The sequence below is a fragment of the Pagrus pagrus genome (genome assembly GCF_965226575.1).
Source record: "Pagrus pagrus genome assembly, chromosome: 21".
Classification (NCBI taxonomy): domain Eukaryota; kingdom Metazoa; phylum Chordata; class Actinopteri; order Spariformes; family Sparidae; genus Pagrus; species Pagrus pagrus.
The window spans coordinates 4,395,302-4,422,301 of NC_140208.1; the positions used below are offsets into that span (position 1 = coordinate 4,395,302).

The 27,000-nt window shown below is 41.6% G+C and overlaps 1 protein-coding gene across 5 annotated transcripts in view; it reads left to right on the forward strand.

Moving 5' to 3' along the window:
- The window catches only part of LOC311251025 (ankyrin-3-like), a 126,352-nt gene that overhangs the window by 26,002 nt on the left and 73,350 nt on the right, over positions 1-27,000 (forward strand). For all 5 annotated transcript variants that reach the window (XM_084343288.1, XM_084343287.1, XM_084343284.1 and 2 more), the window contains exon 2: positions 26,641-26,742. In XM_084343288.1, the coding sequence (XP_084199414.1) occupies positions 26,641-26,742 (102 nt within the window). The remainder of the gene's footprint in view (positions 1-26,640; positions 26,743-27,000) is intronic.

Consider the following 27,000-nt stretch of genomic DNA (forward strand, 5'->3'; position numbering starts at 1 on the left):
GGGAAGAAAAGATAAAGATAACAGGAATCAGACAGAGAGGACAGATCGGTATTTTAGGCTGCGTGCTGCTATTAATATGACGAGTGTGTGTGAGTGTGTGTGTGTGTGAGAATAAGATGGAGATGCTGAGTTATGAAATATTTCTCACAGACATGAAATGAGTTGTAATGACTCTTTAGTTGTTCAGAAGAAGCTAAAAATATGAGGAAAATGTGCCTTCATATCCAAAATGTCTCTCTCACGATTGAGTTGTGTGTGTGTTGGTGTGTGTGTGCGTGCGTGTGTGTGTGTGTCCATGTTTTAACTTTCTTGTACAAAAAAAAAAAAAATCCTCTGTTTCATCTCCCTCATCTGAAAATAATGTGTGTCTGTGATATTTTGGTATGAATTCAGGCAGGAATCTGTTCTGAAGCCAAAAGCGTCAGCAGTCACACCCTGCGGTGAGGTGTGGGTTGTTTTGGTGCATGTGTGTATGCGTGTGTGTGTGTGTGCATGCGTCATTGGAGCAAGGACAAAGTTAAGACTTGATTCGGACACACACGATCAATAGGTCTGACTTGTAATCGATAATCATTCTCACTCCGGTGGCAGCTTTTGACAGGGCAGTTCAGCAGAAGTGGTCGTGATGGACGCTCCAGTGTTTGGATAACTTTGTTGACCCGTGTGTGTGTCTGCGTGTGTGTGTTTGTGTGTCTGATTATGATTGGCTCGGTGCTTAAAATCATTTGTGTGTTGGCTCGAGTGTGTACATGCTGACATTTGGGCGTGTGTGCATGTGTGTGTTTGTGTGCACACATGCTGACTAGCCTGAGGCCGTCATTAGCCCGAGGTCAGCCACCTGTCACAAAGAGTCAATACCAGTGACCTCATTAGCATCAAGGTCAAGATGGATAGAGAGGTGACTTCCTGTGGACACAGGAAGTGACCAGGTTGTTGTGAGATGAATGCTCTCTGGAGGGGCATCTTTAAAAATCACTTAACGTCCTCCCAAGAAATGTCCTGTGGTTTTAGAAAATGCCAACAAACGACTAAAGTGCCCTTCAGTGGTCGTAGTAGGAAGTTGATTAAAGTTGTTATCAAGTACGTTTCCATCCGCCTGATTTAAAGAGGTCATATGTTCATACTTTTATTTGGGGGTCCTAGTAGAATAGGTTAGTTTTAGATACTTTAAAAAAAAACACATTATTTTTCTCATAGGGTGCATCGCTGCAGCCTCCCTTTACACAATGTGTCTTCACGGAAGTGAGACATCTCGCCTCTGTTCAATCTTTGGTGAGAGTTGCACATGCTCATCACTTAACGGGCAGGATGTAGCCAATCAGAGGCAGAGTAGGGCGGGTCATGCTGAGAGAGGTAGTGTGATCTAAAATAACGCAGCCACAGCAGTAGCAACTGTGTGTCTGCTGACTGACTGGAGTGTATATATTTTATAATAGATATATAAAAGTATATATTTATATGACGCCTGTAACGTGGTGACGTAGATAAATTACAGAAGTAAAGGCTCAAGTGTTGAGGTTGCAGATTGCAACCAACTGAACACCCCTCACCTCACCCTCCCCTACAGAGGCCACTAAAAACGAGGAAAAACACATAAATCCAGTTTGGTTTGTCCGTTCTGGGCTACTGTAGAAACATGGTGGACTCCTCCGCTCCTTCTTTAGATATAAAAGACTCACGTTAAGGTAACGAAAACACAACAATTCTTAGTTTCAGGTGATGAAAACATAATCATGCATATTATGTTACCTTTTTGCTTCTAGACCTTTAATTCACATTATCTTTAGCAGATTTTGTGTTAACTCTGTTAAATTATCACTTAATGGTGATGGAAACTTGATTATAGAGCCGTGAAGTCCTCACTGAGTAGTTGAACGATTTCATTTTTAACAGTTAACCTTGGTTTCTTTTAAATCCATCTTGCTGACGACAGAAGCAGCGTTCACATTTCTTCACACATCGGCCGAGGGAAACAACATTACATTTGTAATAAATCTCATTCTGGTTTCCAGCAGTATTGTAAATCACATTACACCCAAATTTTTAAACGAGTTTCGATCCGAAGGCCTCAGAACGTATTGATCCCCTCCCTCATGTTTGATGTGTAATCGATCTCCTGCATTATGACGTGCTTTCATCAAACACTGACAGGATTTTTAAGGCAGAACTCTGTTTGGATTCTGACGCTGAGGCCTGAATGCGATTAGAAATGGAGGAGGGAGGTTTGACCTTGACTGCACAGAAGCGTGAGCCTTTTGTGACCACAGATTTACGGTTTCCCTAAAAAGGCACCAACAGGTGAGGGAAACGTGTTGCTGGAGTATTATGTGTGTCAGGTGACATCAGCAGTTTCTCTGTGTTTGTAGCGTAGCGTTGTAGGGAGGGTATCGGCTGTCCCGGGCTCGCTCAAGGTAAATCCATAACACCGTCTGCCCTCGGCCAATTCTTGGCACCGCTGGGCAAAAATATCCTCTCCCTCCTCGGATCGCATCACCTCAATTAGCTTTCTTTTATTTTCCTCGCCTCACCTTACCTCACCCCTCTCCTCCGTCTCTCCTGGTGTCTCTTTGCCTGGCTCAGCTTTCTGTCTCCCTCTCCGGTGGTTTAACAGACACCACACTGGTATGTCCTCTCTGAACCCTCCATCAACAATATGGTTATGATACATATTTGCTTTCTTTCCGGGAGTGACACGAGACGATCGATGTCAATTTCATTTCTGTGCATTAGCCAAAGTACAGAGTCAGAGTTGGGACGTGTTAGCATAGCTTAGCTTAAATAAACCCCCTGATACTTCTACGTTTGTTTTACTTACAGCGATTGTTTACAGTTGTTTGTTTCCCACACATGAGCACAGCAAGGCGAGGGTCACGTGAGTTATGGTTACGCCTGGCTAGCACTAGTAACACAACGACTGTGAGCTGTTATTACAATTTTGTTTTACCACACTGGCTGTTGGTTTATGCTGTCGTATGAGAATTATGTGAAAATGTTGCAACGGATAGACTTTATTTAGGGGGATATTTAACTCATTCAAAAATATAAGCGCTTAGCTTAGCTTAGCTTAGAATGAAGCACTTCACCTATATGATGGTATCTAGTCAAAAACTTTCAAAAAAAGTCCATTTATAGCTTTTTATAATCACATTTTAATGAAAATTTGTAGGTTTAGATTAATAAATATGATGATGATGAGTTTGCATCTCTGAATTTAATTATTTCTCTTTATTTGTGCCTTTCTGCCTCTTGTTCTCTCGTACACACTTATTTTTTAAAATGATATGCAGCGCTGCATGAAATAATATCATTCCCTTCATTTGACCCTTTCATTTTAAATTGATTCAGCAATGCGTTCCAGGTCTGTGCATCCGTTTGCTGTGTTTACGGGTCTTACAGGAAGAAAACAACAGCCGTGCATTACGAGCACCACTCAGACCAGCTGCCGTTAAAGCTTTTAGCTGCATGCTTCAAACAAACATGTAATGTTGAACTCAGTCATGCTTTGCTTCTTAAGCTGGAACGCATGAGCAAGTTGAGTCTCTCGTAGCAGTCGATCATACTTTTCAGATTGGCTGGTTGGTAAAATGACTCAGACGCTCTCAGCTGATTGACTTATTCATTAAGAGGCTGTCTGTCTGATTGCTCTGCTGAGTCTTTGTCCAGCTGTCTGGCCGACAGTCTGACTGATTGGCTTAGCCAAGCTAAAGCTACGTATCACAGTCGTTAATATGCAGCATCTTCTACGTTTGAAGCATCAGTCATTTTTGAACACAAATATTGATATTTGTGCAAAACGCCATCTGTGCGCTGACCTTCTGAGGCAGTCGAAGAAGGTAATATATTTCTTCTTAGCAGAGACTGAAATTGGCAAACGGACAGAATCAGTGTGTGCAACCAAATGGGTGTAATGAAAACACTTCTCCCAGTCAGAGTTGTTGGCATCAGTTGTCTTCTCCCACTTGTTTCCTTTATCATTTTTGGATCTGGTGCTTTCAGTGAGGGTGTTAGTCCAGACAGCCGCTTCACCTCACCTCCACTTTGTCCTTTGTCTGAGATAACACACACACTCAGACATGAAGACGGTGACGGAGCGGGATATAATCAACGGCGAAAGGTTATCTTGGCATACATTACGACACGTATCCTGATTTATCGTTGAGCTTATTGTAAGATAATTTCAAATGACAGTGAAAGAAGTTGAGGATGAAAGTGGGATTATTCGTAACCTCAACCTAAATGATATTAAACTATATTGGAAATGTTAAAGACATATGCAGATTATGTCAGAAACAATAAAGAAGGTACATTAATAGTCTTTGCTGAAAGATGTGACACTAAAATGATTATTCTTACTGATCCGTGAATTATATCACAATCATAATTTGATTTTTTCACCATATCATGCAGCCCTAGTTTGGAGAACAGCCTCAGTTGTGCTAATTAGCGACTGTTAGCATGCCAACACGATAAACTGATATACCTGCTCAGCATCACCATGTTGTGAGCATGTTCGGTGCTGATGATGATAGCAATTAGCTCAAAGCGTCACTGTACAGCTTCACAGAGCTGCCAGCTTCACACATTGTCTTTAAGGACCTTTGCTATAACTTATCATTATACAATATAGTAAATGTTGATGGCTATAGATGAATCTATTAGCTTTTAGTTTGTTCCATATAAACCTCACAGTTTTTTCCCTGGAAAGCTGAAGACAGTCTGGTGATCTGCTGCCGTCAGAGTGGCAGCCTGGCACCATTTCTATCTGATCTGTCGTCTCCATTAGAGACTAAATGAGTAAACTGACGCCTCGTCCTGTGTTAGTGCCACTCTGAGTAAAACAGGAAATAATCTGTTTCTGTATTTGCAACAGCGGCGGCAGCGATACAAACCCCGCTTGGAAAACGCTGTGGGGGACGGTGGAGCTGTTTGTTTCAACTTTAAGGAAAAAAGATGCATCTGTTAAAGATATACTGTGAGATTGTTCGAGAGGATTAAGATTAAGATGACTCCTCTGAGGCATCCTATAGATAATCTCATGGCAGGACAGCAGATCGTATACTGGGATGGTTTAGATGAGAATAAGCGACGGGAGGATGAAAAAAACGCTGCTTCTTCTGAGGTTTATTTTTGGGTCGGACTCGATTCTGGCTCCTTTTTTTTTGTTTTTTTTTGTTCATCACAGCCTCGACTCCTCTCGGCTCCTCTTCCACTCTGCTGTCACTCCCCCACCCAGCCTCCCTTTAGCTTTCCCTCTCCCTCCCTCCCTGCATCTCTGTCAGCTGGCAGAGGGCTGTATTGTTCTGCCACACTTCTGCTTCTGGGACTGGGGGGGAGGAAAAGCTGGCTACCACACACACACACACACACACACACACACACACACACACACACACACACACACACACACACACAGGTCCCTTGTGACCAGCCATTGTACCACATTAATCCCTCGACACTTATTTAAGCCGAGATTCATATTTCTTGCTACTCGGTTCGTCCTCCTGCTCTCCAGCCAGCCAGTGTCTCTATGTCTCTTTGTTCTCGGCTCCAGATCCACTAAAATATTCAATCCTTACATTTAAATAGACAGTCGATTTTACATTCGTCGAAGGTTGCATGAGGTATTTAAGAAAGAAAATGTGTCTGTTAGCATGAAAATTAGGGTTGTTTTGCAGAAAAGGTGTTAAATAGCCGAGAATGAACTTATTTATCATTTTATCAATCAATCAATCAATCAAACTTTGTTTATCAAAATGGGATATTAAGAACAAAAACAGGGAAAAAGAGACAAATATGAAGAGTTCAAATAATAAAAGATAAAAACAAGCAATAAAAACAAAGATGAGAGATAAAATAAAATTTTGCACGTAAAAGTTGATTTTAGAAATATGTTATTATAATAATAATATAATAATGATGGACAGTAAAATGTAAATAAAAATATATAGAAAATATAGTTAAAAAGAATAAAGGGTTATGATAAAAACAATAAATCAAAATATAAAAGTATAAACATTACAACCATACGATGTAAGACACTACATGAGAGCACGACTGAACAAATATTTTTTTGAGGTTAAATTTAAAAGCATTAATATTTCCAGCTCTTCTCTTCAGTCTTCAATCTTTCATCTGCTCAAAGAAGATTCATCAAGCTCATTTTCATTGTTTACTGAGCAGATAAAATGATCAATAGATGAATACACAGAAGATTAATTTGCAGTAGTTTTGATAATAGATGAGCAGTTTAAGTCATTTTTCAGGCGAAAATGCCAAAAATCTCAACTGGTGAGACTCTTTCATCTCTCGTGATCGTCGACTGGATCTACTGGGGCTCTGTTTTGTTGAGCGAGTGAGCAGGACGTCATGATGTTTCACAGTTTTCTCACATTTCATAAACACAAACGATCTCTGGCTTGAGAAAGTAATCAGCGAATTGATTGATATTGGAAGTAATCATTCTCTTTTTTTGTTTCTCATCGATTCACTCTTCAGTCAATCAATGAATCACTCTTGACCCTCGAGGCAGTCGGCCGTGCAGCAGTGAAATGCAAACACAGGATAAAAACACAAAAGCTTTAAGAAATATAAAGAAATAAACACAACGTTACCAAACTGTAGCACATGCAAACATGATCAGTGACTTGTTTCCTTTTTTTCTCTGTTTTTGGTCTCCATCACCTCCTGAAGGAAATATGTGACTCGTTAGCTGCTAAATCTTCAGCCATGTTCACAAGTTAGCTGCTAACTTGATGTGTGTGGTGTTTGGTGCTGGGCAGGTCGTGTACAGCGCGTTTATTAGAGTTTTATTCCTGATATAACGGCTAGTAACGGCTGCTAGCTTTATATTTCACACCGTTAGCGATCGAGTTTAGGTTTAGAGTAAGTTTATATGTGGAGGACCCTGCCACCTTTCTCGCTTCAGACAGTGTTCTGGGACCTTATTTTCCTCTGAGAACAGCTTGTTTATTCAGTTATGGAAGTGAATTTTTGTTATTACCTCATAAATATTAAGATTTTGAGTTTGAATTTTTCTCCAGAACTACGTAGTGCCCCTTTAATAACCTCCTTCCAGCCCTTTGATCTTTTTGTTAGTAGGCTAATTAACCCATTTATTAGTTAAGTCTGTTGCTAAGCAAAAAAATACTTTAAAAGTTTTCCCCAGGATGTTGAAGCTGAGGGAATTTACGAGAATCAAACTGATGAGAATAAGATGGTGTAATGTTTTTCTTCCCCTGCTGCCTTCTTTCGGATATTTATTGTTTCTTTTTTGATTTTGAAAACTAATAAACAATCAGGAGAATAAAAAGTGCATCGATTTAACACATTTCAGTCCCAAACTTTACATGTCAGACATGGGAAAGGTAAAGTTTGTCCCTTTTTTTATGTAGTCCTTTTAAAAAAGGAGTGACATTGCACATTAATATAAAAATATTGATTGGCAGCAGCTTTTAATTTCAGGAAACAGACGTCCTCTATGTCTTTTTGTTTCACAGTAAGTGAACAAACAGTTGAAAGAAAATGTGAGACTTGACTCAATAACAGCTTCATAAAACGCTGTCACAACATGAAACATAGCCTCATATCTTCTCCCGTCACTCTCCTCATTGTTGCAGATTTTTGTTGCTTTTTCTTTTTCGACGCTAAAGCAACTTATTTTCTGTCATCGGAAAAGAAAGCCGTCGTTTGTAAGATAATGTTAGAAAGCCCAACACATGTGGAGCAACGCTGAGGATCTGCCAGCACTCAGCAGAGATGACAAAGTCGGAAACGGGTAAACCTAACAGAGGAGAGAGCGCCATGAATTATAGAAGAAACCCATTAGAGAGCAGAGGAGGAACGACAGCTGGAGTGGAGAGAAGACAGAGCAGAGAAGCCAAGATGAAGTCTGAAATGAGAGGAGGGTTAGGACGGCGTCTATAAAGGTGGCGTGTTTTATGCCACCCTCGCGGCACCAGGCTGTAATGTTCACTGTAGCACGGCTGTCGAGGGGGTTGCTGGGCCAGAGGATTGGTGCAGAGCCTGCCAAGCATCGTGATTGGAGGATGGGGGGGGGAGAAGACGACGAGGAGGGGTTGGGAGGTGGATGTGGATGTGGGGGAACACATCCCCAACATACTGCGAAAAAGAGATAGAGAGCGAGAGGAGGAGGAGGATGGAATCAAATTAAAATGAAGAACGCATGCAGAGATGGAGGGGAGCGATTGATGAGGAGCAGAAAACGAGGAGGAAATTGGAGAGTGGGCCGAGAAAGAGGGGGAGAAGATGAGGATGTTGTTAGTTAGGCCTTTCATCCTCCTTTCCTCCGCCTCCTCCCTGCAGCCCCGCTCTCTCCTCTCCTGCTATAAAGTGGAAGATCGACACTAAGAACTGGGACAGTCCATTTACTCTCTCACACACACACACTCCCACACACTCGCATATCAGCATATCCACGTTTCACTGAACACGGCGCTGTTTTTGTTTTCCTTTCTCTACAGGCGGATTAGTGTTTAGCGCAGTGACACGACAATGTATTAAATTAATCTGGCTGAAAGAGACACCTCCATGTTTATATGTGCTGTGTGCAGCTTTTTACAGGCAGTTACTGTCACATGTAGCAGAGAGAGAAGGTGTTGATGGGATGTTTGTAGCTTACAGACCATCAGCGAGAACAGATGTTGCTCCGGTATGCATCCTGCAAACAGCTGTGCTTCTTAAAGGGAAAAAGGTATTAAAGATAAGTTGTGTCCGTCTAAAACAAATTAATGTGCTAGCTAAGATCAAGATCTTATAAGGCAGTTGGAAACATTACCCCACTCGTCCACAGGGGGCGCCAGAATCAACAAAATAAAGTTTCTTGTTGCTGCTTTAACTAGAGTCAGAACAATACTTGACCTTTAGGGCTGATACCGATATCGGCATCGTCCGGCCGCAACCAGACCTTAGCACGGTTATCTCTTATACATACATCATCACATCATAGTGCAGTGGCAGCACAATGGACAACAAGACAGAAAACATGACTTTACCGACTTTTTTGTGGATGATATTGTGTCGTTTCGGTCGTAGACGGCCTCTCACATTCCTGGACTTCTTGATTTTGCAAGGCGAAGTAACACGCATGATTATACCTCATGTCCACGTTGTGCATCCAGTGCTTGTGCTCGTGCATGAGCAATAGTATTGTGCCGTTCTTGCAGTGGCATTATTGCAAATTGTTGGAGGAAGTTTACCTTCATCTGACAATATTTGGGGTCTGGACACTTGCTCAATGGTGTCGCCACAAGGTTCAGGGTTTGCATGCGTTGACTTAGCGTGACATTTTCCTCGTGGCTGTGTGGTTTCCTTCTGGCTCTTCAGCTTTGTACACAGTCCAAAGACAAACAGGTGAATTTTAAACTTAAAACTACCCCCAGCGTGGACGGTCGTCTGTGTGTGTTAGACTTGTAATAGACGTAAGTACAGGACTAAATACTTGTGCACCCGGCACAGATATGTGAGTTTAGAAATCTGCTGGGTGTGTTTGTTTTAAAGATATATGTGGACATTATGCCAGGCAGAAAAGCACAAGGACAAATACGGTGTAAGAAAATCTACGGTCGGGGAATACCAGCACAGGAAAAGAGAGAAAACAGGGGAACAGGATTATGAGATGTGTGGACCCCGTGTCTGCTCTCAGTGGGCGAGGTGTTGATCCACGGCTCGGAGTCACGACAGAGACAGGATGTGAGTCTTCTCCGCTGCCGTCTCCTGTATTCTCAGGGTGTTAGCGGACATTTTGAAGGTGAGCAGCAGGGAGGAGACAGACAGACAGACAGACAGACAGACAGACGGAGGATCACACAGTCACACACAGTTCACTGACTCAGAAGGAGAAGCTCGTCTTTGACTCGAGCGGTTGCAGAAGGTTTGAGAGTGACTGTGAGTCACGCTGAAGTGAAAGTGTTCGTTTATCATTAATTCACTCTGGTGCTTCCATGCGCCTAATTAGATCCTGTTGTTGTTTGTCTCGTCTCCTAAAAAGGTAACAGCTGAGTTTTAACTAAGAAAAACATGTCACGGTCAGAAAGCAGGTGTAGCGGCCTCTTGTGTTAACCTCTGCAAGAGGTCACGATCTGGAAATAGCTTCTTTACTCCACTTGGAAAGTTGCCACTTGTCAGCCGAGTTGTTGGAGGATCCTCAAAGACACTTCTGTCTCCATACTGTGCAATAAAAATACTCTTCAACCATCAAGTGTTGAATGTTTAATTAATGAAGGGAAGGATGCACATGAGTTATGATGCTATTATATTATCATTATATCTGTGACAGAGAGTCTTAAAATGACAATAATATTGTTTATTGTGATTATTTCTGGGACAAAACATCGACCAGCAAAAGTAGTTATGGTGACAGGCCTGTATTTTTTTAATCTCATACACTACATGTGACCTTTGACCTGCAACTTTAATGCTCACACTGAACTGAAGTGTTTATCCTCTGGTGGAAAAGTCTTTGAAAGAAACACGACTGCATCTTCTACCGTTTTGACTTGAAAGAGGGAAAGGCAGCGTTGTGTTGTGCCAAGCTTTAGTTGGCTGGAAGATGCAGCAGTGTGGTGTTTCAGTCAGGTTTTAGCCGTTAAATGTAACCACTCCAATAATATCCAAAAACTGCACTGAGCTCGCTTTAAGTGATCTTCTGACAGCAGCCATGAGGGAAATCACACCGTGGAAAACGCTCAAAATGTGAGACGGCCGACCAGAATTTTTGACATTCCAGAAATCAAACCAATCATCTGAAAAGCGAATCTTTGAGACAAATAACCAGACGTCAGGACTTTAGTCTGGTTGGTTATTTTACTTTTTTGGTCTGCAAGCTGGTTTCCAGTACAACACCCCACTCATTCCAATAAAAGTTTAACCAGCCAAATTTTCTCTTTCTCTGGCTGCGCCGACTGTCTGACTGCAGGAGATTGTTTGTGATTTATTAACGGGTTTATAGATGTTTTCTTTTGTCACGATTGTCTGTGAGAAACAGTTTTTGTCCCACGCTGTTTCAGGGATCTTGTTCGAGGATGATTCGTAGGCATGTCGGGATAATCCTCAACCTCCTGTCACCTTGAATAAGAACACGGAGGTGTATCGGATGTATATCCTGTGTGACTCCAGCTGGCTGCACAGGATTGCAGTGGGCTTCTCTGTGACTCTGAAGAGCTGCATTGCTGTTTTTTTGTTGAGAGGTTTTCAGGGTTTATCTCAGTATATTTCTGCCCTGGCCCACTAACACTGTGCAGAGGTTTTTGCAGCAACACGAATCATGGAGCCAAAAACGCTGTCCTCATTTACACCGTTCCCTGCTCCCTCTCTCTATAGGCGTCCATGTTTTTCCAGCTCGCCACATCTCCTCTTTGTCTGACGCTTGCAGCAATCTATCCAAACTGTCCTCAGGCACTTCTTTGATATCATTAAAACAGCTTGTATGATTTCTTTTCAGTGTGTTCCTGAGGTTTACTTTTATTTTTTACGACAATTTGACAAGATATTAGGGTGTAATCTTTATTTTAGAAACAGACTCACAAAGGAATTATCTCAACATATAACTCTTATTTTATCTCATCATTTCTTAGTGTATCATATCGCATCACATGGCAACATATCGTACCATATCGTATCGTATCGTATCGTACCGTACCGTACCGTACCGTGACATATCGTGTCGTACCGTACCGTACCGTACCGTACCGTACCGTGCGGTATGATATGGTATGGTATGGTATGGTATGGTATGGTATCGTACCGTGACGTATCGTGTCGTATCGTATCGTATCGTATCGTATCGTATCATATCTCACCATCGTCAGTGGGCTTTTGAACGAGGTTTTCCTGCTTCTGGAACACGTCCAAGAAGTTCTGGTTCCACTCGGCTCTCTTTACGATCCACAGCTGAGAAAAGAAGAATAGAAGCAGAATGTAGGATTTGAAAATGGCCACCACAGCCCCGGTGTGTGTGTGGCTGGTCAGCAGAGAGGAAGCAGCCGTGCTGATGCAGAACACATATCTAAAGTGCTCTATTGATTCTCTGGGTAATTCCTTAATTGCCTTTGGACTCTATGAGCTGTAAAGCTAACGGTCACTGTGCTCCTGTTCTCTCCGTTTACTGTAGATTTCATCAGTCTGGATGTTTGTTTAATGTGTTACCGGCCATCGAGGGGAAAAAACAAATATTTAGTGTCGAGCAGGAACTGAAGCTGCAGGATCAGAATCATCAGAATAACAATGTTGATACTGACAAATCACAATCACCACATTTTGACACAGGGGGGGAGGATTGTTTCAGTGAAAACCAGAAGCTTAATATGAAAAGAATAAAACTAACTAACTTTTGTCAATAAAGTGTGAGAAAATACTGAAAAATAAAAAAAAATGTTTAACAGACATTTACAGATTCCTAACTGAAGGCGACATCTTCAAAATGTCCCCTCACCCCCAAAATATTCAATTTTTAATGATGTAAAAACCACAAAAGCAGCAAATCTTCACACGTGAGAAGCTGAAACCATTAATTATTGGACTTTTTTCCTTGATGACATTTAATCAAGTCAGAAAATGGTGACAAATATCGATCAGTGTTTCACAAAAGCACCAAGATGACGTCTTTAAATGTATTGTTTTGTCCAAAACACAAAGATATTTCGGTTTACTGTCACAGAGGAGGAAAGGAGCCGGAAAATATTCACATTTAAGAAGCTGAAATCAGAGAAATTTGACTCGATTATCATTGATATAATTTGATTATCAAAATAGTTGGTGATTAATTTGATAGTTGAAGAGCTGCAGCTTTAGTTCAAACGTCAGATGAAACGTCAGAGAGTGAGTGAGGAAGTCGACAAACGTGACTAAAATAAAGCAAAAGACACTTTAAAACGTCGCCTCGTCTGAGAACCTTCCTGCCCGAGTCACGTCAGACAGATTTTCATCAGTGATGTTCTTCATGACGTCAGAACCGGGCCCACATCCTCTGTTGTCATTGTTCTGCTTGCAGAAATGACAGACTGGGTGTTTAAACTCTGATTCACTCTTTGTTCTCTATCTTCATTCGTCTCTTTGTGTGTGTTTCACATTCACCACACTCTCCCTGCACATCCCTGTTGGTTCACCGTGTGATGTCGGTCTCGGCCAGATGTTAATTTATTCATGACCACAGCTCCGTGTCTGTCAGAAGAGATTACACCAGGCAGTGGTACAGTAGCTTCAGTCCTTCCTTCTTGCTTCTCCTTGGACCTCGCTGTGTTCGTCTCTCGTGAGCTTTAGCTCTGTGAACACACGAGCAGACGTGATCGATGTCTGTCTTTTCTGATTCCCTTCCTGGCTGCCCAGTGTGTCTACCTTAACACTTCAACCACATCCAGCCTGACATCAGCACAGCGTCTGTAATCCAGCAGCAGGACGACGTCACCCGCCTGTCGCCCAATGAGGAGCGAGCGGAGCAGATCTGCCCAGCCAATCGCGAGGAGCCCCAACGAGGGCCGGAGCCTGCAGCTGACAATGAGAAACAGTTGGAGGGGAGGGTTTTTTCTGACGCACAGCATCAGTGTGTCTGTTGTCTGGAGTTTGGACGCCTTAAAAAAAGAGACTAAAAATACGTCCAGATTGTGATTCAGCGCCGCAGAAACACGTTCAGATGATTTAGATAAAAGATCACAGATCTGGAGGCTCTGCAGAGGAACGTGTCAGAGAGCAGCAGATGAAGAGTTGTACGCTGTGTTTTCATCCTGCTCTCCACCGCTGTGAGAGTACTGAGACTGCAGTAGACCAGCAGCCAATCAGATCGCAGCACTCGACACACACACACACACACACACACACACACACACACACGCGCACATGCACAGGAAGCTTTTATCTTCACATTATCTGTTGATTTCATAATTTACACCAAAACAAATGAGACTTCAGCTAAAAAGGGAAATCACTCGTTCTTATGTAACCAGTTATTGATACAATATTGATATTGAACAGTATTGATTCTGTATTAGATATTTGTGTTGTGTACTTTTATCACTTTTCTTTACAACAAACCGGGACGGACAGTTTTTTTTTAGTGTTTACATGAAAGGACATTCATCATCTCTAAAGGCTCCTCTGTCCTGCTGCAGTGGCTGCAGTACCACAGACAGTCCACTAGGGACCGATAGAGGACCTGAGAATTAATGAGCTGTGTGTGTGTGTGTGTGTGTGTGTGTGTGCGTGCGTGTGCATTGCTCTACACTTGCCAGTGCAGCAGTCTGTTTTTGTTTTGTCCATCACACACACACACACACATAGCTGAATATTACTAAAAATAATACTGTTGGCTTTGGAAAACAAATAATAGTAGAGAAATAAATAAATTAACAACTATTTTGACAATTAATTGATTGTTTCGGTAATTTTTCAAAGCAAAATTGTCAAACTTTCTTTGTTTTAAGCTTCTCAGAAATGATAATATGCTGTTTTGTCCTCGTCAGATGACAATACATTTATTATCTGAAGGTTTTAAATTGTCAACCAAAACAAGCAAAGAGAAGACATCGCCATGGCTTTTAATCGCCATTAATCGATATGTTTGGGCTATAAAGTATCGATCGGTGTTTCACAAAGTACCAAGATGACGTCCTCGGATGTATGTTTCAGTTAACTGTCATAGAGGAGGAAAAAACAGTAAATATTCACATTTAAGAAGCTGAATCAGAGAGTTTTCTCTTAATTCTTTGTTTTAAAAACGACTCAATACCAAAACTTGCCAACTGATCAGATGTTCAATGTCTGTATAGACGCAGTCGTGCAAGAATTTTAAGTTTATTTAAAATTTAAAATAATAATACTGAGAATTTGCAACATTGTATAAAAGGTTTAAAGAGCTGAACACTTCTGACTGAAATAACTGCACAGGTTCTTAGGAGATCAGCTGGTTTGTCTCTAGCTGCTTTCCCCAGAGACTCAGAGGAACCTTTGGAGGGACAATTTTTTTTTGTCCACCAAGAAGTCCCTGCTCAGGGGGTAGGACTGTGGGGATGGGACTTGCAGCGCTAAACATTCCTGAGTGGACGATTACTCGCTGCATTTTGCTGAAGTCCAGGTGTTGTTGTACAGTCACACGCAGAAATGAGGTGTAAAAACAGATTTCACTTCTTCATATGTCAGCAGACTTTTTGCCAAACCTTTGCAGCTGGTGGAAATTGAGACAAAAACGGGCTTAGAGAACATTTTAGTGCCTTTAAAACACAGTACCTGGGATTCAAAGTTCTGGTGGAAGGACGACCGTCACTGGCTCACAGGGTCCAGATGTGGCTGAACAGACGGTCCAGGTGAACCTGAATGTCAGTGATCATAGTTGTGACACCGGCCCACAGCGGGCGGTGAAGCCGGTGCAGTGCTGCAAAATTTTGGAGCTTCAGTTGCCATGGTAACCCCCTTCTCTCTCTCTCTCTCGCCCTCCTGCCATGTCTCCCCCCCTCACCCCCCGTACAGATGTCATAAAACACCAAAGACAGATCATTGAACTGTGTCTGTGCATGTGTGGGGGGAGTGATGTGAGTGTCATGGCCGACTCCCACCTGCACTGACGAAGGAGACACGTTTCTTTATCTTAGAGCTGGAAACATTGAAAATAACCTGCATCAGTCATCATAATTGTTATTTCAACTCATCAGTCATTTATCCTCGAACGTTTGCTCGTTGTATTATTTTTCATATCACTGTAAATCTCTGTGTGTGTCTACACATGTCGCTGTCAGCAGCAGTGAGTGTGTGTCTGTATGTATCATGTCCTACAGCGGGATTGACAGACATTAAGTGATCAGGTGGGGGATTCAGTGTCAAGCTCAAGGAGACTTTCACGGCGCTGTGTGTGGCTGTTGTCTGGATTTACTCTGTAATCTGTTGCAGTCAAGAGGTAGAGAGAGGCTCTGCTGCCGCTGTATCCGATAGTGTTCATACGTGGCTATCGGGCGGTGATAAGGAGATCCGTCTTTGGCCTTCATTTAGACTTTCCGGCAGTGAGCGGTATAAACACACTACTCATTTCAGAGGAAGTGGCAGCGATAACTTGATGATCTCTGGGTCATAAATCCATTCTGAGACAATATAAGAGTTTTAATGAGGATATTTTTCAGATTTTTGACATATTATGCTCATTTTCAGGTTCACAAATTTATTTTGGGTCACTACTAGAATAGGTTTACATGCTTTAATGCTCAAAAATCGCTCTGTTTTAGCTCCTGTCTCTTTAAGCCCCGCCCCCCCCCTTCCTGAATACCCAGTCTGCTCTGATTGGTCAGCTCACACACACCTGAGCCAGCACCGCTAACAACAACAACAAAGCAGCTTCGCTACATCAATTCTTGCGTGCCAAACTAGACCCTAGACATAAATGATGACATGGTGATGTCACAAAGTCGCGGAATTAAAGGCGGGACTGCTGACGAGGCGTTTCAGGAGGCACAGTGGATAAAAAAACACATTTTCAACATGGCCTCCTCGTTAGCCGTGTACGTATGTTACCCATTTAAACCAGCACTCTTCACTCTATATGTTGTTTACAAGGTCTGTCCATTGTTTCGGAGTGGGAGGCTCTTTAAGAAGCCGTCTTGCTTGAGAATTTAGAGTAAATATTTGTCTCTGAAACCCAGTTTTTCTTTTGTGTGCTAACTCACTGTTGAGCTAATAACCTGGCTGGTGCCCGATGCAGCCTGCCTGTTTAATACCTGAAAAACCATCCAAATCCTGCTAATCTGTCTCCTGGGCTCGGGGCCTGATCTCTGTGTTTGTGTGTGTGTTTGAGTAACCTCAGCGTGTTGCACTAGCTACTCTGCTATGTAGAAAAAAAGAAACAGGAGAGAGGACATGCTGGAGGATTTTACTTCCACAGTATGGTACATTTACATCAGGGTCTCCACAGACGCCTTTTCCACTGCCAGTGGATAAGTTGGCGATCCTTGACAGTGGAGCGCTGTGGCTGCAGATTATTCTGGGTGCAGTAGCTGCTGTGTTTACTATGCAACCAGCAGCTCGACTCAGTGGAAGCAGGAGATGGTGGATTCGGATATGGTGAGTCAGACAAGGGATTCCCTCACATGTTTCATGCACACAGACACACAACAGGAGATTTTTTTTTCATTAAAGGTGTCAGAAAATGGTCAAACACACCCATGACAATGTCTCAGAGCCCAACGTCACATCTGCAGATGTTTTGTTTTGTCTCAAAGCATTTTAATACAGAGAGAAGCAGTAAATCCTCATGATAAGATGCTGAGGCCGGCGCATTTTAGACTTTTTAACTTATTTATGTGATTGCTTTTGTTTCGATGTATTAATCAGCTAATTGCTTTAACTATAACTGAATCAAATACTACGTTAGCTACACTGTTGTTGTCCACTAGTGACTAAATATAAGATTTGAATTTGAGTTAATTACTTTATTTAAGAGCCAGAACAATGAGTCGAGTCATCAGTTATTTGATCGTACTTACATACTTACTGACTTACTTACTTACCTATGTTCTTACTTACGTACTTACTTGCTTGCTTATGTACTTATGCAAGTACTCACTTCCTCACTTACTTACTCGTGCTTATTTACGTACTCACTCACTTACATACTTACTCAATTACTTACTTCTGTACTTACTCACTCACTCACTCACTCACTCACTTACTTACTTACTTTCTCTGCTAAAAGTACGACTCAGGCACCAAAGTGACACTTAATGACAATCGCTCATCATCTGCATCATACGTTTGCTTCTTGCAGCTTCATCTATCAACTGTCTTTACAGGTAAACTCTTAGTTTGAGAAGTCATCAGTAGCCTCAGCTGTCAGATGAATCTAATGGAGTATAAACAGCACAACATACATGCAGTGCAGTAACAGTATGAAGTAGCACTAACTACAAAGTAACTTTGATCCACTTCACACACTGGTTGCGCTGCACTGTCCTCTGATCCCGTGTCGCTCCAGGGAGAGTTGGTTTGAGATTAACGCTGGAACTCGTCTGTCTCACCCCTCCCTCACCCCTCCCTCACCCCTCCTCCACTATGCTCTGGACTTTCTCACTGCAAGCCAGGTATTTTTAGCTGTGACATAATGCCCCTATCTCCCCCTCCCTCCCTCTATCTCTATCTCATTCACACTCTTTCACTCCCTGTCTGTCTTTCCCTCACCCTCTCTCTCTCTCTCTCTCATACCATCAGTCCCTCCCCCTCTCCTCGCCTCTCCTCCCTCACCCCCCCCCCCAATCCCTCTCTCCCCTAGCTTCCCCGGCTATAGGGCTAGCTGCTACAGTAATTGAGTGCTCAGGTTTCACACGTTTCAGCTGCAGGGCTGAGAAACATGGCAGTGGAGGAGGCAGCAGACTATTTGGCAGAAGTAAGTCTTTACTGTCTGTACTTTCCTGAGAGCTCACTCGCTGTAAGCAGACGTCCTCTCCGCTCACACATTAATCCTAACAAGATTTGGGAGAATTTATAGCCTGTGGGATTTGCTGATGTTGTGGTCGGTGAGCAGGTCCGGAGATGGGACATTTGTTGGATGCTGGGACGGGTCGCAGTGGCAACTCTGCTGCACCACTCTGCTGCAGTGTGCGTGGATGTGTGTGTGTGTGGATGTGTGTGTGTGGATGTTTGGATTCCTGACAGCTTCAGTGTGATTGTTCATGTTTAAACCTGCTGATTGTGGACGTATGGGCCTGCACATACAGTTGCTATGTGTGTTGCACAGGGATGTTGAATGTGGAAGCACCTGACCTTGGACAGTGGCGCATGCTCTGTGTGTGTGTTTGTGTTTGTGGAAATGCTGAGCAAAAAGTGGAAATTAAAAAATTAGAGGGAGAGGAGAGAGACGGGCGTTTTTTTATCAGTTCATTTTGTAATTAACTCAAATCCAGTGAGTGAGGGACCTTCAGGAGCCCCGGGGACGAGGAGAAGTCTACCTAAAGCTGGTGATATGTGATATACAGTATGCAGTATGGGCATGATTGGCTTACCGCAGGAGCTAAGCAGCAGATCTGTGGCGGTCGAGGAGATTTAAGATCAGATCTGCAACTAACGATTGTTTTCTTTGTCGATTACCCTGCTGATTTTATTCAGGATTAGTCAAAAAATCATTTAAACGTCAGTATATATCATTTTTACTGTCCGAAACACAAACACCCTTCATTTACTGCCACAAATGACAAAGAACAGCAGCAAATACTCACATTTATGAAGCTGGAACCAGAAGATGTTTGACATTTTCTCTTGAAAAATGACTGAAAACATTAATCAATCATCAAAACAGTTGGCAACTCATTTTCTTTCAGTGTATCTGCAAATAAAATCAAGTCCAGTGATGTAAATCTAATGTAACACAGTCAAATGTAACAGTCCAAAACCCAAAGACTCTTCATTTAATTTCATAAATGACCAAGAAAAGCAGCAAATCCTCATATTTCAGAAGCTCAAACCAGCAAATATTTGACTTTTTGTTCTTGAAAAATGACTGAAAACATAAATCGATTATCAAAATAGTTGGGGATTCATTTTCAAATGAACCAAGTAGGAGGATGTAAATCTAATTAACTATATTTTTTAAAAATAAAGGTGGTGATATGTCTGACTAACTCTCCCATGCTGAAATGGTGGATACAAATTAGAGGAAGAGGAAGAGATTGGCAGTGTTTTCGTGATTTAATTCTCTCATTAACTTAAAAGCTACTGATTGACTTCATCATAATAATTAAGTCTTTTGTCCGACCAACAGTCAGAAAAGAAAAGCAGCAAATACTCACATTAAAGAAGCAAATATTTGACATGTTTCTGTTTTATAATCATCAAGTTTTTCTTTGCAGCTCTATCTGCAAAGAAAAACAAGTAGGAGGACATAAATCTAATGAACTATAGTGTTAATAAGAGCGTTTCTGTTAAAGCCGACTGGTCACATGTCCGACTAACTCTGCCTCAGTGTCGTCGTTGTTGTCGTGCACGGGTAAATGAAGATTAGAGGAAGATGAGAGAGATTGGCAGTTAATCAGTTAATTTTCTCATTAGCTCAAATCTGCTGAGAGAGTGACCTTCATGATCATAAATAACAAAGACAAGCAAGCGAATCCTCACGTTCAACCAGCTAATATTTGACATGTTTGCTTGAAAAATGACTGAATCTTTTAATCAGTCATCGAAATAGTCGACGATTAATTTTCTGCAAATAAAACCAAGTAGGAGGACGTGAATCTAAAGTGCTGTGGTGTTGTTTTTGAGAAAGGCTGGCCTGTGTCGTGGTCGTGGTCGTGCAGCTCCCATGTTGGAATGTGTGTAACTGTATGAGCGTGGAGCAGCGAGCTCTGGAAAAAGAGCGACTGTAGCATTCTTTGCATATCTCCCATGGATAAATAAAGTCACAGTGACTGAAGCGACACTCAGCCGAACGAGCTGAACAAGCCTCCGCTCTGCTGTGACGACCACAAGACGACATTAAAGTTAAATGACTCTGAAACGATGCAAATTTCAGGCTTAATAGTATCTTTGTTCATTCAGTGACCAACTAATTCATTTAAATGTCAGTTCAAAGTCCTGCGTGTCAACCGGAGTTCATGTAAATCTGAACATGTTTTTGTAAACAGAGAGAAAATATAACTTGTTATGAACTCGAGTATTAAACTTGAACTCTTTGCTTCTTTCCGTCAAGTCATAATGTGGACGAGGACGATTATTTTCATTATTCTGATTATTTTCCTGATTATTTGTCGTCTACGACCCAAGTTAAAGTCTTCAAATTGCTCGTGTTGTCTAACGATCTTAAGCGGGAAGACATTCAGTTAACTGCAGATAAAGAAAAGCAGTATTTATCAGTTATCATTCATAGTGACAGATTAACTTCCTGTCGATCCTCTCATCAAATAATTGAATGATTTATAGTTAAACTTCGAGATATTTTTGGTTTTGTTTTATTTTACACTCTTTGTTAGCTGTTGTGTATGAGAGGTGAATAATGCCACAGAGTCAGAGTCAGTTGAAGTTATTTATGATTTATGTGTGCGTTTATTTATATTTAACATATTTCATTTGCGTCGGTCACATGTGAAATACTGAAGTCGAGTTGAGCTTGTTTGTCCCCAGAGTCGGTGAGTTATCCTCGGGCTGTTTTTTTAGCAAACTGAAGCCATTACTTGATGCCGAATTAGCTATTAGCCGTTTATTTTTGCACTGTACCCAGTTATGTACAGACAGCTATCACCGGATCACTGTGGTACTGAAGAAAACGTAAAAACCTGATGATTTTCAAGGAAGTTCTGGTGTTGCAAGGAGACTTATTGTTATGATGTGTGGTTTTTAACGTGTGTTATTTTTGTTGTTTTGTCGTTAATCTTGTGGGTGTTGAAATGTAAATAAATCTTATAAAGAAAAGAACTGAATGATTGTCTCAGCTCTTAATGTGGACACAGGAAGAGTGAGATAAACAACATGGTGACCTCTGCGTTCCTGGCTCACACCAGCCGCTGTGGCTCGTGGAGCTGCAGCAACATGATAGCTGTGATAGTGAATACAGAGGGCGGCGGCGCTGCCTGGCATGAACAGTCACATAAATAGAAAGCAGTTTAATTGATGCTAATTCTGAAGTCAAAAGGCCTCCATGTAAGTCCTGGCAGTGGCGTTCCTGTGTGCACATTTTTGTGCATGTACTGCACTACATGCATGCTTCCTGCAGGCCTGTAGGGAAGCTACAGTAAGCTTTAATTTACGCTCTTTAACTGCTAATATCATGTTTTCTTGTCTCATTCTCATTTTCAAGATGCAAAACAGTACACAAGCAGGTCAACTTATATCTAATAGTTATTAACAAAAGTTTATAATTATTTGTTTTGCACTGCAGTAAAGAGCAAACCTGAACACCAACGTTCTGCGGGTCAAAGCAGCCAGACTCCCTTATGAAATCACTCAATTTTGGGAGTTGTTGAGGTAATAGAAACTTTATAAACTTTGTGAAACACTCTATGTGATAAATTCTTAATTAATTGGGCCCTCTTGTTAATTCGGCATATGTTATACATTTAGTTCTTTTTTCTTTGTGTTAAAATCATTGTGTCCGTTTGTTATAATGCCTCATTTTAGGTGGTGCTGCAGCCCTGGTACTCGTGTCCACGTGTTCAATATATTAAAATATTCTAACCGCCCGCCGTCAGCCCAACAACTGACGATTGCTGATATGTTCTTGCAGGTGTGTGGCTCGATGTAATACTAATGAAAAGACCCGTTCTTTTTGCGAGGCTGCAAGTGGCGATTTTGCCACGTTACACAAGCCCTCTTGGCTTTTTTGTGTGCATTTGTGTTGTAAATCCAACCAAGAACAGTTCAAATATCAGCTACGACAGATATAAAAACAAGTGACATGAAGATATTGTCAGCTCTGCAGTCTGATTGTCTGTTAGTGTGATAAAAATATAAAGGTTGTGACAAGCTGTGGTCTACCAAGATGTTTTGTAACGTGAAGCTTTGGGTGTCAGGTTCACAAAAACAGAGTAACACTCAGCCGGACTTCAGTACTTTCTGAGAGCGTGATGCTTTGAACTGGAATTCTGATAATGCTCTGAGTTATGAGCGGCCGAGCCTGGTGCTCCATTTAACTTAAAAGGCTTGGCATGGTGCCTTACAACCTTTCTCAGGGTTTAGAAAACCTGCACAGCACTCTGCCTCTCACAGGGTCCTACTTTCATCACACAGCGTCTGAATCATTCGACAGGAAAATGTTTTGTTTTTGATGAGAATAACGCTCTTCTTTGTGTTACGTTTGGCTCGATTACCATGTGAAGTTGATGTTTAGGGCAGGATTTACACACATGCAGCACGTGAGCTGCACTGAGGAAAGAAAACTGCCTGATAATCTTTAAAAAAATAATGTTTTTGTGTTTCTTTACTGTCTGTGGTTGATTCTTTCCTGTAATGTGATGATATGCAGGGTCATGTGACACAGGAGTTAATAGCTTAGTCATTCCTCTGCAGGATGTGATGAAGCTTCTCCAGCAGAGATCAGACATTAAGTTTCAACTCAGCTGGAGGTTTCACGTATGAAATCATAAAAAAAGAGGCTCTAAAATGTCAGAACCTGCCTGAGAATGTGTGTACCGTACGTTAACAGGTACGATGCAAACAGGAACTGCTAATAGCTGATTCGGCATACTTTGTTATTCTGGTACCAGTTTGCTAAAATGTGAACTCGCTCACACGAATCTGCCAAAGCCTCTGAAGTATGAGATCTGTAATCTCAAACATAGTGCACGATTAAAGAAAGTGAGACAAAGAACAATAACAGGAATTATTTTAATAAAAGTCCATGATACTAAGAGTGACAGTGGTTGTTGGTTTAATTCATTAATTAAACATTATTACAGCACAGCAGGTTTTCCTGCACCTTTATGTCTGAATGAAAGTTCTGTATCTGTTCTGGAGTTGGACGTGTTTGAACTGACGGGGTGTTTGTTTCGTTTGGATTGTGAAACTTGTGAAATGTTTGTTCTCTCTCCGGTTTTGTTTATGTTTTTGTGACACACCGTGACGTATGTGACGTATCTTGAGATTCAGAAACATTTACAAAGACTGCAGCACAGTAATAACATCAACAAGTGATAATAAACAATATTCCAGAGGTTTGTAAAATAATCATAGTAACATTCATTCAGTAAACTTGAGTGTCTGCTGTCATGACGTCCGGTGAGCCCCCCAGTCTGTGGACCACAGGCTGGATGCTGACACCAGAAACACTGTGTGTGTGTGAGTGTGTGTGTGTGTGTGTGTGTGTGTGTGATGATGAACTCAGATAACATCCATTCACTGAGTGGGAAATGAGCTCAGCGTTCAGCTTTAGCCAACAATCTGTCTACGATAACAAACGTCGCGCTGCAGCGAGCACGACGAGACTTTCTGCAACTCCAGTTAATCCTTTAAATTACAGACACGACTCTGTGTTACTCTTCATTTTTATAAATCCAGGCTCATGTCATGTTATGAAGCTGACTTGAAGCCTGGATCAATAGACATGCCTTGCTCAGGTCAGTACACTGAGCCTGAGGGTGTTGTGCTGCTATAATCTTAGTTGCTTATGGTGGCTAACGTTACTGTAGCTGTAGGTACTGTTAGATGTAGATATTACTGTGTAATGACATCACTTTAAGACTTTAAGAGACGAGAAAATACAATTTTTTATGCCTTTTTTTGTTGTTTAGTTTAGTTTTTTGTTATTATTTTTTAGGCACAATGAAGTCAGATGTTAGTAAACCACACATGTGCAGTAATTGACTGTTTCCTTGATAGATAACTGGTATTGTTGTTGTTTTGCATAAACAAATGAATCAACAATGAACCTGAAACCAAATTATTAATGTTTTATCTCTATTTCTATCTTTACAACCAACAGAACTGTCTTTAAATGCATTATCTTTGATTGATCATCAGTTCTCGTGTCTTATCAGGAGAATTATGCATAAATAAAAACAACTACGTTATATTTTTATCTGCAAATGTTGAGCAGTTAGGGGACTTATTTTCTTAGCCATGAGCAGTGTCTGAAGTGAAGTGACAGTTTGTTTGTTGCCTGAGCGGCAAAATTTGGGTCAAGAAATAAAGAAAAGTCAGAATCGCACACCCACACCTTCTTAAACATCAAAATCCCCAATGTTTCAAGGACTTTCCAGGCCCATTCGCATCAATTTCCCTGACCCAACGTGGCCCAGTTTAAGACACAGATCCAGGTTAATTTCCTAATATCTGCTCTGCTGTTCTGAATTCACTCCACTGACTCCTGAAAACTACTCGGGGCTGTCAGCATCCCAAAAAAATGACTGTTTACAAACACTGTAGTGCATTTTTTTGCGAAAGGCAGCGTAACTGGGACACACACACACACACACACACACACCGACTGCATGCAGCATGAACAACAGTTTGTGTCTCAGGGGGAAGCAGCAGCAACAAAAGCACAACAATTTGCAGTTAACCCGTCACAACTGACGATTATCATGCTGAGCAACAAAATACTGTGTGTACATGTGTATCTGTGTTTGTCAGTGTGTGTGTGTGTGTGTGTGTGTGTGTGTGTGTGTGAGGATTTCAGGGTGTGGCTTGGTGAATGTGTAGAGTGAGAGAGAGAGAGAGAGAGTGACAAGCGAGCGTGGGGTTGAAAAATACAGCAAAGCGAGACAGGCAGGAGGGCAGACGGTCTCCGATTTCTTGATTGCAGTGCAGCGCCACAGTCGGCCACACCCATGTGTTCACACTGATACTCACACAGTACACACCAGCTTCAGCACTCTCCAATTACCCTCCTGCTCCTGTGCTTATTAACCTACAGTACACAAAGACGCATTATAGAGCCGCTAACAGGCCGACGCTGCAACATCAGAGACGGTTTTCTCTCAGTTCTGCATCTGAGAGCAGAACTTATGTCCAAAAGTGCTGAAAGATGAAGCAAATATCTACGTTTTGATTATTATTATTAATCCTCACTAATTCTACAGTGGACAGATGGTGATAGACCATGTTTTAAAGGGGCAGTGTGTCGTTTTTGGAGAAGAAATTCAACTGCCATGTGTTGATATTTATTTTTTCCACAACTGGATAAACAAGCTGTTCTCAGAGGAAAATAAAGGTCCCCAGCAGCTCTGTCTGAAGCTAGGAAAGGTGGCAGGGTCCACCACATATAGACGAAGTAGAACAGTATGAAATTAAGATGAAGAGTTTGTTAATTTAGTTTTGTTTAGGCTTCAAAAAAATCACTCAATGATTCAAATGTCTTCCCCAAAAACTACACAGTGCACCTTTAAGTTCCTCCTGCTGATGTGATCCAGATGTGAGATGCTCTGAGTGGATTAAAATGTGTTGCGCAGGGTTTCCATTGTTCCTTGAAAGTCAAGTTTTCCTATTTCTGCCCGGTGAATGTGTTTATTTTAATAAGCACAGCCAGAAGGCCTTCAAAATAAGAGTATACATACAGTATAATACGCTCTGTGCATATATCAGGACCAGCGATCGTCGGGGAACACTGGGCATATTGTATATCGGCAAAAATCCAACCGAGTGCATCCTCTAGTTGGCACCGAGCGAACCGTCTTATCTATCAGATAAAGTAAATCCCTCGGCTGCAGGCCTGGATTTGGCAGGCTGGTTATTCCTGGCTTGCTGTTGTTGTTGTTGTTGTTGTTGTTGCCCTTCACTAAGCAGCAGGCCGGTTGAAGACATCTCACTTTTCTTTCACCCTCAAACCCTCAGATGTTTTCCCCATTTTTGGCTTTGATTCATCTTCTGTGAGCTCTCTGAGGACGTGCCACATAAAAATTTACCCTATTTTTTTTTCTCCAGCTAATAACACACAAGCCTGCGGAGGATTTATTCAACTTATCTCTCATTGCAGGGATCCGAGGGGCTGTGACACATAAAGCTGCGATATTTTTTATTATTTTCACTAAATAAATAGCCGAGAAGAAGCTCTGGGTTATTAAAGAATGTGTAATTGCAGTTTTTAGATAATTCAGGCTTTTTCTTTGCACATAGAAACATTTTTAAATCACATTTGTTGATATGTTAATTAATTTTTACAGTTTCTTTCTCGTCAGCTCACAAGTTAAAGATGACAAACCAACCTGTTTCCTCTCTGTGTGTGTTTTCCTGCAGACGGATGTAAACGCCTGTTACCTGCGATCAGCTCGAGCCGGGAACCTCGAGAAAGCTTTGGATTACCTGAAGAATGGAGTCGACATCAATATTTGCAATCAGGTGAGCGTAAACGTAATCCTCAGGAACAAGACGGCGCTTCCACTTGATAGTAATCTTTTTTTAATCTTTTACTATCACAGTGCAGCTGCCGAGGACTTAAAGTGATACTCCACCTTGAATGAAAACAAAACATCAATAAAAGCCTCTCAAACCGTCCTGCAGCAAATGTGGAAAATGTATTGTGTCGTAAGGCCACGCTGACCAATCAGAAGCCTGATCCTGTCTGCACATGAACAGTTTTTGGAGTTTTCCAAAAGC